The following is a 10,063-nucleotide window of genomic DNA, read 5'->3' as shown; positions in this document are numbered from 1 at the left end:
TTTGAGATCCATTTGTGATTCTAATTAATTTTATCAACTCTCCAAGTTTTATCCAATGGATGGTGTGAAAGATTGATGGTCTATCTAAATCAAGGTGTTATTTATTGAAATTTTTATATTATAACAATTGAAACTTTCTTCATTTTAAACTAATCTTTAAAGCAAGATAAGCGAAATACATGGAGAAATCTTTGCATAATATCAGCAATTTTTCTTAGCTGTTAAGTGGAGTATATGTTTTAAAACTAATATTTTTGTTTGTATACACACTTGTTTGGTACAAAATACACAATTATCCTTTAATATTATAAATTAAATATTTGCAAATATTATACTGAATTATTATGAGATTCTACTTTTAGTGTATCTAATCTATATTTAATTTCACAATATATATAAGTTGAAACACTATAGAAATTCATAAATAAAATCTATGACTTGGGATAACATGCATTGATAGAATATGAAACCAACGAGTACTTATCTATTTACCAAATTTGTTGTCTTGTTTAATTTGGGGCTATAACTCGATTACTTTAATTCGAACCACAACAAAAAGAAAGTTGAAAGTTAAATACTAAATTGCATTAAATATGATGCCCTTTTAATTTTTGTGAGTATTCTGTAAAAAACTAATAAATTCTAACATTATTAAATTAGGATTGCCAAAATATTATGCTTTTGTATATAGAATACAGTGACGTAACCAACGCTAGTGACCAAAAATTATAATTTCTTAAACTGCAATATAAAATTATAATTTTTCAATTTTTCATAATTGTCTACAATGATCAAAATAAAAACTGATATAAAATCACATTGTTTCAAATAAATTAGTGTCATTTCAATCAACAATCAAAATAGAATGACATCATTTTGCTCAAAACAACACCGATTCCATTATATTTGATTTTTGTCATATTAATTTGTACTTTAACCACTGTGTTTTAATTGGAAAAAAAAAAAATTAGTACAATTTCATACTCCCTCCGTTCCCGATTAAGAGTCACACTTTTCCATTTCGATTCGTCCCCAATTAAGAGTCACACTTCATTTTTACCATAAATAGTAAGTAGGTCTCACATTCCACTAACTCAATTCACTCACATTTTATTATAAAATCAATATAAAAAAATAGGTCCCACCTTCCACAAATTTTTCAACTAACTTTTCTTTACATTTCTTAAAACCTGTGCCCGGTCAAAGTGTGACTCCTAATCAGGGACGGGGGGAGTATTTTAATTTCATAAGTAATGATACTGACTTAAAATCACAGAAATGATATTCCCTTCGTTTCTTCATAGTTGAGTCATTTTTCCATTTCACAAAGTTTCTTTATAGTTGGGTCATTTCTATATATGCTAACCTTTTTCTCTTTCTTACTTTTACTCTCTCTTATTTTATTCTCTCTACATTATTCACTTTATACTTTATTCTCTTTACCTTTTTCTCTCTCTTACTTTTTTATCTATTTATTTAACACACCCAATATTATTTCCTAGAATTCCGTGCCAAAAAGTTTCGCCTCAACTATGGCGAAACGGAGGAAGTATAATTTAAATAACATCTCAAATTTTAATAACATCATTTTCATAGCTGTAATTCAACCATTTTCATTATTTGAATTTTGAGAACAATGTTATTTTAGAAAAAGAAATAAATTAATAGTACTCCATTTTCACACACACTACACAGAGTGAGTTTAATAATTTAAATTACAATCATCACTCTACAAAAACCCTTTGCCCCAAGTCTTCCCCTCCTCTTTCCCTAAATACGAAAATCACAGCCCCTCTTCCCCCTCTTCCCCCTCGCTCTTCGATACAGAGCTTCGTTTCATTGCCAATTCATACATACCATTCTCCATCTGCGCGGAATTAAGTGTTTTTATACGCGCACACACATATATACACAGAGGTATTTGGGGATTCAGGAAGAAGAAGAAGAAGATGAGCAGTGGGGTTAAGGGAGGTGCAAGTAGGGTTTCGATTCCGAGCGGCGTTAAGAAGACGATCGATAATATAAAGGAGATTACTGGACAGAATCACTCCGAAGATGAGATTTATGCAATGCTCAAGGAATGTTCCATGGATCCCAACGAAACTACTCAGAAGCTTCTAACTCTCGGTGAATAATCCTATTTCTGTATCAATCTGTGTTTCGAATAATGAAAAAACGCCTTTTTGGAATTTTTTTTTTTGGAAAGGTTTTTATGTATGATCTCGATTTTTTTTGTTTTGATCCTCGATGTCATTGTGGTCGGGGGATTTGATTGTTGCTCTGCTCTTTCTTCGTTTCGTGTTAGCTCTGTAATCACGCATGTGGTGGTGTTCTACGTTGATTCGATTTCATACTCTGTTTTATGGTGGGAATTGGGAAATCTATGGAGTTTTGCTTTGTGTTGTATTTTAGTGATGCTTGACTTGCATGTGTGTTGATTTTCCCCCTTTTTTGTACTGAGCCAGCTTCTCCGATAAGAAAATCTTTTTTTTTTCATCTGCCCATTTTTTTTGTTTTTGTTTTTGCCTAATGTTTAAAATTTGAGTTTTGTGCTTTATGTTTAATTCTTGTATTCTGCTACAATAATTTTGGAGTGATTACAGTTTAAAATTCATTGAAATGGGTTTATGAATCTCGTGAGATTATGTGGCATTCGATAATCATAGTATGATATTGGTGGGTATAAAACGTTGTCCAAGATGTAGTTATATAGTATATGATTCCCAATAATAAGTAAGTAGTGCATCAATTCTGTAGCCACAGTATCAGTGCAAAATCCCCAAATTGCTGGAAATATAATCATATGCTACTTGCTTCACGTTTGGGTTAAGGAAGGGCAATCTTATTTGCATGCTTAATAGGTGTACAATCTTATTACAATCCAAATATGATTTTTTCAATTTTCTGAACAGCAGACTGATATCTATTTTAATACTCTCAAACAGATACCTTTCATGAAGTAAAAAGAAAACGCGACAGGAGGAAGGAGGTACTGCTTCGTTCCACTTTAGAGATCTGGTCCCCCTCTTTTTTGTTGTTCGACCTGCCTTAGGAATTTGTTTCAGCTTTGTCTTGCCGAGACTGTTCTGCTTTTTCATTATGTGCTTAATTCCAGTCACCAGAAATACTGTTGTAAATCGCAACAGTTTACTGGAAAAGGTCTGATCGTGACTATAAAATCTCATAATAGACCGTTTACTTTCACAGAATCAAAATAAGGAGCCTGCTGAGAAGTGGAAACCTGCTCCCCAGACAAGACCAAATAGAGCTGGCCGTGGGAACTATCCATCACGATACATATCTCATGGTGAGCCTGCATTTGATTACCGTGCCATGTCGTATCACTTAGCCTTTGATAGTTGAATTATTCATGCTCTGCTGTATCCTTTTTGTAATCATACTATCATACTAGTTATTATCATGTTCAGCACTGCTAGTGGATCACTGTAATTGAGCTGTTGTGATGATTGGAATAAATGTAGAAATGATGTTATGGTGTAAATTTTGTTTACTTGCATAAAATTTGTGAAGTTAGAAGATCTGTTTTCTCACCATTTGCACTATGGCATTTCCTTGTATCTTCTCATTTTGTCAGATGCTGGTGGTGGAAGAAATTTGCCTGCCATAAAGGAAACTTCTGCCAGTCACCTCACTGAGAAAAGTACTAGCAAGGCTCCCTTAGCTACTTCACAAGCTGTGAGAAAGAGTGAAACTTCTTCTGCTACCAGGTGAATAGCTGGCTATGACCTTCCATTGGACATATATTCTGTTGTGCTTATATTTCGAATAACCAAAACTTACTTTTATGATGCCCATAAGTATATTTAATGCTTTGGGAGACCCTCACTCCCTGCTCCCAACTTAATATTTTGTTGAAGTCGGTCTCTTGTTGTCTTTGCAGCCTGATTACTGGTGTATCTAATGGTCCTTCTGGAATTACCCCTCAGAGTGCTAATCCAACTGCTATCCATAATAAATCAGAGAAACCTCTTCTGGTTTCCTCATCGATTGGTTCTGTGAAAACCCCCAATGCTCCTCCGGTGAAGGATACCCATCAGCACCAGAAACTGGAGTCATCTGAAAATGCTGCACCGATTCCTTTAGCCTCAGGGTCTTATTTCTCTTCTTCAGACCCAGTACTTTCACCCTCTCAAGATTCTCCACCCCCTAGTGCAGTAGGTAAAATTCATCATGAAGTGGGAATCCAGCAAGCCCCTGATCAAATGGTCGATAATAAACCTACTGGGAACAAATCAACTTCTCCTGAAATCTGTATGCTGATTTTGTTTGTTCTTGTATATATTTACTCATTTTGAGAATATATTGACGCCTTTTGAGGCACCATATAAACTGCTTATGGAATTATTCTTTTATTTTGAGATTTGTAGTAGCTGCTTCAGAGGTTGGATTTGCCATTGAGCAAAAGATGCCAAATGATCTCCAGAGAGTTGGAAAGAATCAGCATTTAGAGTCTACACAAACACCATCTTCGACAGTTGGTGTTTCTTCCGGTAGTAGGCCCTCATCTAATTACAGCAATCGGTCTCAAGTTATTGGTCCCCAAAAAGGTATTCATCTTTAAGATGCGATATTAAAAGTTGGTATACTCAGTGATTTGGTTCAGTTTTTACTGCTTGATGGTTACCGAACTGAGTATGTAGTGTAGATCGTAAAGAACTGTTATTCAGAAGCGTACATATTTGCGAACTAGTAGCAGCGATTTTCATTATTTCTCTTATTGATTATCGTTTGCTGGTTGAAGTCAAGGGTACAACTTGAGCAGATATAATATTTTTTTTATTTTTGAAATCCACACGATTGCGTCTTTCTCAGATTAGATGATACATTCAATCTTGTGACGTAAGCACATTAGAATTAGGTCTCCGAAGACTATGTATTTCAGTAGTATCTAGCATTGATCTTATGGAATATGAGTTAGGGGCCATGAATTGCTTACGGTGGTTGCATGCATCTTTGAAACAGTTGGTCCTGGAAAAGAGTGGAAACCAAAATCTACAAACCCCAATGTTAGTCAGGATGCTATTGCAGCTTCTCTGTCCGACGTTTCTACTGTGTCTGGTGGAAGTCATCTGGAACCAGTGACTACTGTTGCTGCCACTACAAAAGATGCAACTCTGGAGCTGCAGAAGAAGTTAGAGGAGTCTCACATTTCAGAGAGACAACATGTGATTATGCCTAATCATCTACATGTCCCTGAAATTGAGAAACTTGGGTTTTGTTTCGGAAGTTTTGATGCTTCCTTCGCTCTGGATATCAATCAAAATGGTCTTCCAGTTGATAAGAGTCCATCACCGTCAGAATCCTCTGAGACTGTTGATGAACCCGTGAAGGATCTGGAACTAAGGTGCCTTTGTCCTTCATGAGTTTATACTTCTCTTTGTACCTTACCTATCACTTTTGCTGTCCATGATATGCTTTGGTATGACAACAATGTTTCTCCAATCTATGTATAGTATCAGTGTAGTTGTATATAATCGATTGTTGAACTCACATATTCAGATTGCGTTATCCATAGACATTCATGCATCGGTTGGACATTTAAAGATATCTTCTCATTCTCTTTTGATAGAGCTCTCTAGCAACATTAACTGGCACCATTCATGTAGCATCTTGTCTGTTACACATTGTAGATGTTCATTCATGTAAACAGTGTTTAAATTCCCTTTTTTCACAGTGCTAACCTGAAACATCCTGCTTGAGGCTCAATGCTCTGTTCTGTTCTTCTCAAATATTTCAGTTTTCTTTTGGTTTACAGCAATCAGGGTTCGTTAGCAGCTGTGGAGGATACTGAAACAAAGTATCCGGAACAACCCCAATCACCTTCACAAGGACCAGAAAAATTTTCATCTGGTGAGGTTGAAGTCTCATCCTCTATTACCACTGATTACAATGAGCCCGTTATGGAGGTTGCTCCTGGAACACAGCCGCATCATGTGGTCCAAACTTCTTCAAACTATGGTTTTGGTTTCATGCCACCATTATTGGGTAGCCAGCTTCCAACTTCTGAAAATTCAGAGCCTCAGGCTCGTGATGTTCCTCGACTTCCAGGCTTTGTTGTATGTTTTCTTGTATCATTTGTCTGTTCCTCTCACACTCTGTGTTGATTGCTAAATAAGCACATACTGATCACCCACGCATCTTAACCTATGAAATTCAATATCTTCAGTGACACTATTCTTGCCATTCAATATATTTTTGATGTTGGTGTGTGTCTTTACAATCTCAGCTTCTAATGCCAATGATATGCTGAACAGATGCCACAATCTTTTGACCCAGCAAGCTATTATGCACAATTTTATCGATCCGGCATGGATAGTGATGGCCGCATTTCCCCTTTTCTTGCTGCTGGAGCTGCAAACAAGTATAATGGAAATCCTGCAATGGTTTCTGCGCAGACTTCTCAGAATCCTGAAGAGGTTTGGGCTCCAAATCTCTACAATATCCTTACAGTACATACCTGTGCATAAATTGTTTCTTATACTAACAAAGTTGTTTTTATGTCGGAGGATGTTTATGGTTTACAAACCTGTTTTAGTTAGTATGAAAACTCACTGGTCAAATTGAATTTGATTTTTTACGTTGTTCGTTTCACTTTCTCGTTTAGAATAGTCCTACAAGCTATTGATGTAATGTAGTTGCAGGGTGGTGTTCCTTTAGTTCTGTCTACGGCATCTCCAACACCGCTTGCGACTCAAGCTGCTGGGGTAATGCAGAGCTCTATACCGGCATCACCGCAGCCTCATCCTGTGTTCAGGCAGCCACCCGGGGTTCATCTACCTCATTATGCTCCTAACTACATTCCATATGGTTCTTATTTCCCCCCATTCTATGTCTCGCCACCACCTGCAATTCATCCGTTCTTAAGCAACGGTGCCTTTCCTCAGCAACCCCAGGCTGGCAGTCTGTATCCAACTGCACCTGGGACAGCTGCTAAATATTCAGTTTCACAATATAAGCAAGGACCAAATATAGGAAGCTCTGCTCCCTCTGGAGTACCTGGCAACTATGGGCCATATGGTCTTTCTCCGGCCAACTACTCTTCTGGCTCAGCGCCAGCTCCTGTTACTTCAACATCAAATGAGGATATTGGTGTACCACACGTAAAGGAGAATAATGTCTATAGTAGTGGCCAGCAGGTATTGTTTCTCATAAATTTTTACATTAGCAATATAAGGAGTTGCCAGTTGCCCAATGTTCGTAATTTTGAGATAATACCTTTCGCCAATGCCATTTGCTTGCTTTTTTTGCAGAATGAAGGTTCCGGTGTATGGTTTGCCACCCCAGGTCGGGATATTCCTACCTTGCATGCAGGTTCTTACTACAATCTTCCTCAGGGTCAGCTGGCTTTCACCCCAACCCAGATGGGCCATGGAACCTTCACTGGTATCTTCCACCCCGGACAGGCAGTAGCACCACAAAACGTCCACCCTCTACTGCAACAGTCTCAAGGCATTACAAATCCTGCAGACATGGTGGGACCAACGGGCAATGTTTACCAGCAGCAGCCTCAGCACGCACAACTTAACTGGCCGAGCAACTACTAAGAGAGGATACAGTGCTCCTTGAGGAGGTGACAATTCAAACTCCCATTCATTACTTCTCTCAATGAAATTTCCAACCTTGCTCTGATTGAATGGTAAGTCAGAAACACAAAGAATGCCAGAAAACTGAGTGTAAATTAATAGAAGGGGGGCCAAAGAAATTGGCTGATATATTTTTGTGGTCTTCCTATGACTGGTAACTTCTCTTTTTAAGTTAATTGAGGCCAGAAAACGCGCCAACTGTCTCTTTGTTGCTCCTCCTCTTAGATGGTTTTTGACTCTGTAATCCTCCAGAGACCTTGTTTAGGTTTTAGCTTCCTTGTTAGTAGAGGTTTTATATTCTTTTGGTTTTTGGTTGAAAGTTAGAGTTGTTATAGGCGGCGGCTTCTCATGTGAGGTTCCTAGGTGTTCGTTCTCTCCCCCTAATTGTTTCGCCCTCAGTGCTTCGTCATCTCCCCGCCTGCGTCTTTCCTGTAAAGTGAGAATTTTTTTTGGTAGCATGGAAGATGTACTTTTTCCCAACTGTTGTAACTGGGCTTATTATATTCATATGGGGAATTTTATGTTGCTGATTAGACTAAATAATCAAAATTCAACCCTTTTTTTCTCGTTTTTCAGAAGAATTTTCTGCTGCAGAATATGCCTTTCATTTTTGCTGTGTTTTTCTATGCCTTTTAAGTAACACTTAGGTGTTGACTAATTGCAATTAGATGGCCTATGCTTTTATTTTTAGTCTCTAATGTCAAGAAATTCTCCCTACATTACAACCGGTTAACACATATTACAACTATCAAACCATTTAATCGAACTAATTTCTTGTAATTATCGATTCGCCTAGCTAAATCTCATCCCTTTAATCTCAATAAACCTTTTCCATCTACTAGTTCTAATGCCAAACATATCTTAAGGCAACAAAAGAAGAAACATGCTTAACATCTTTGGCTTGTTGAAGCCTAATAATTCCACCGTCTTCATTCAAGAAAGGCATGCCACAACCCTTTCCTCCCGAGGATCGAGGCAATCTCGGGCCGTCAAGATTGTCCATGCCGGAGGGCACGTGGAGCGCTACTACATGGCCACTACTGCGGCTACTATCATACAAAAGAATCCCTCTTTTGTCCTGGCTCGGCCGGAAATCTTTCGGAGGCCCTGGGACTCGGTAGTTCGGCCTGAAGAAATCCTTGTCCCGGGCTAGAAATACTACGTTGTGTCTCGCAGGACAGTGCATAAGCTCATGCGTCGAACCATAAAGCCCGACATGAGGAGCCCAAGTTTTTCATCGATTGACAATGCTTCGCAGGGCAACCTATCATCCTTCAGTGGGATTCTAGTGAGGCCCGGGATAAATCAAAGCCCGAAACTTGCACGTTAGGTTTACGGGCATTGGTTCGATGGATAAGCAAGATTCTAGTGGTGCAACCTCTAAGCCCTATGGTAAAAAGATTGGAAATAAATGTTCAAATGGTTCGAAATTGAAATTTGGGAGAAAGGAGAGGGCCCGAATTCGATTTGCATGGGAGCCCGCACTTCAATCAATCACGGAATGAAAGATTTTCGATTATGTTAAATTCATGTTATAACTTAACAATAATTTGATCTTGTAATGATGATTAACTATTTATTTTATTTTATTTTTGTCTTCGTTCAGTCTAATTTGATATTCAAAGTTCAAACAACATTCTTAGTGTGATAGCATATTCTATTTTATTTTAAAAATAATGTAGATATGAACAACGAATGCAACTAAAGCTTTTGCATTGCTTCAAAAAATAAAAGTAAAACCAAAGTTTTTGCATGATATTTTGCATCTTAATGGAGTTGGGACTAACACTTTTTACCTAAAATCTGATAAAAAGTTTCACTAATAATTAAATCAGGTTTGAATAAATGTTGGGTAGATCCAACATGCATCATGCAATATTGAGGCAAATTTAGGTACTTTTTTTTTTGTTTTTTGAAATGCAAAAGATATTTCCTTTCTACTAACACATATTTGAGCCTAATTTAGGTGTATATACACTTTTCTTTGTGTAGGAAAGTAGGTTAGACAGTATGGACCATTGATTAATGAGAAAGTTTTTACTTTAAAATTGTAAAGATTATGCCATATTGGCTAAATTTAATTTTTTTTTCTGTATTTTTATGCTTTAATTATTTATTTTAAATTAGCTTAAATCTATATTCCTTTTGTCGGGCCTCATCTACTTATTTATTGGACTAGGGCAAATGTTTAGAAATTATCCATTCAAATCAAATGTTTATTTTCTTGGTTTTAAATAGAAGATGAACTAAAGCCTTTTGGTTAATTTGGGCTGATTGAGTGATATATATTCAACCTAAAGGTGGCTGAAATCATTTAATATCTTCTAAATAAGTATAAATATGATATATTAATAAATAATGATTAAATAAATTCGAGTGTATAAATAGATTAAAACATGTGTTGGAATTAGAGATTGGACATAAACCTACCAATTTATATGATTTAATACGCAATAGAC

General features: G+C 36.9%; 1 protein-coding gene across 3 annotated transcripts; it reads left to right on the top strand.

Annotated features, from left to right (window-relative positions):
- Positions 1–1,731: 1,731 nt before the first annotated feature.
- Positions 1,732–8,137, top strand: LOC125194245 (GBF-interacting protein 1-like). 3 transcript variants are annotated; one of them, XM_048092361.1, is made up of 11 exons: positions 1,732–2,127; positions 2,946–2,989; positions 3,208–3,307; positions 3,596–3,728; positions 3,902–4,272; positions 4,392–4,568; positions 4,984–5,365; positions 5,777–6,077; positions 6,276–6,437; positions 6,657–7,157; positions 7,272–8,137. In XM_048092361.1, exons 1-11 carry the CDS (start codon positions 1,950–1,952, stop codon positions 7,563–7,565), a joined length of 2,643 nt encoding a protein of 880 aa, XP_047948318.1. In that variant the 5' UTR covers positions 1,732–1,949; the 3' UTR covers positions 7,566–8,137. The 3 variants fall into 3 exon arrangements, with proteins under 3 accessions (XP_047948318.1, XP_047948317.1, XP_047948319.1); XM_048092360.1 differs by having other exon boundaries at positions 4,389–4,568; XM_048092362.1 differs by having other exon boundaries at positions 1,733–2,127; positions 4,389–4,568; positions 6,663–7,157.
- The last annotated feature ends 1,926 nt before the right edge of the window (positions 8,138–10,063 follow it).

The sequence above is a fragment of the Salvia hispanica genome, chromosome 6, assembly GCF_023119035.1.
Source record: "Salvia hispanica cultivar TCC Black 2014 chromosome 6, UniMelb_Shisp_WGS_1.0, whole genome shotgun sequence".
NCBI lineage: Eukaryota > Viridiplantae > Streptophyta > Magnoliopsida > Lamiales > Lamiaceae > Salvia > Salvia hispanica.
The sequence above is the reverse complement of the archived record's forward strand: the minus strand, read 5'-3'. Positions and strand labels throughout refer to the sequence as shown.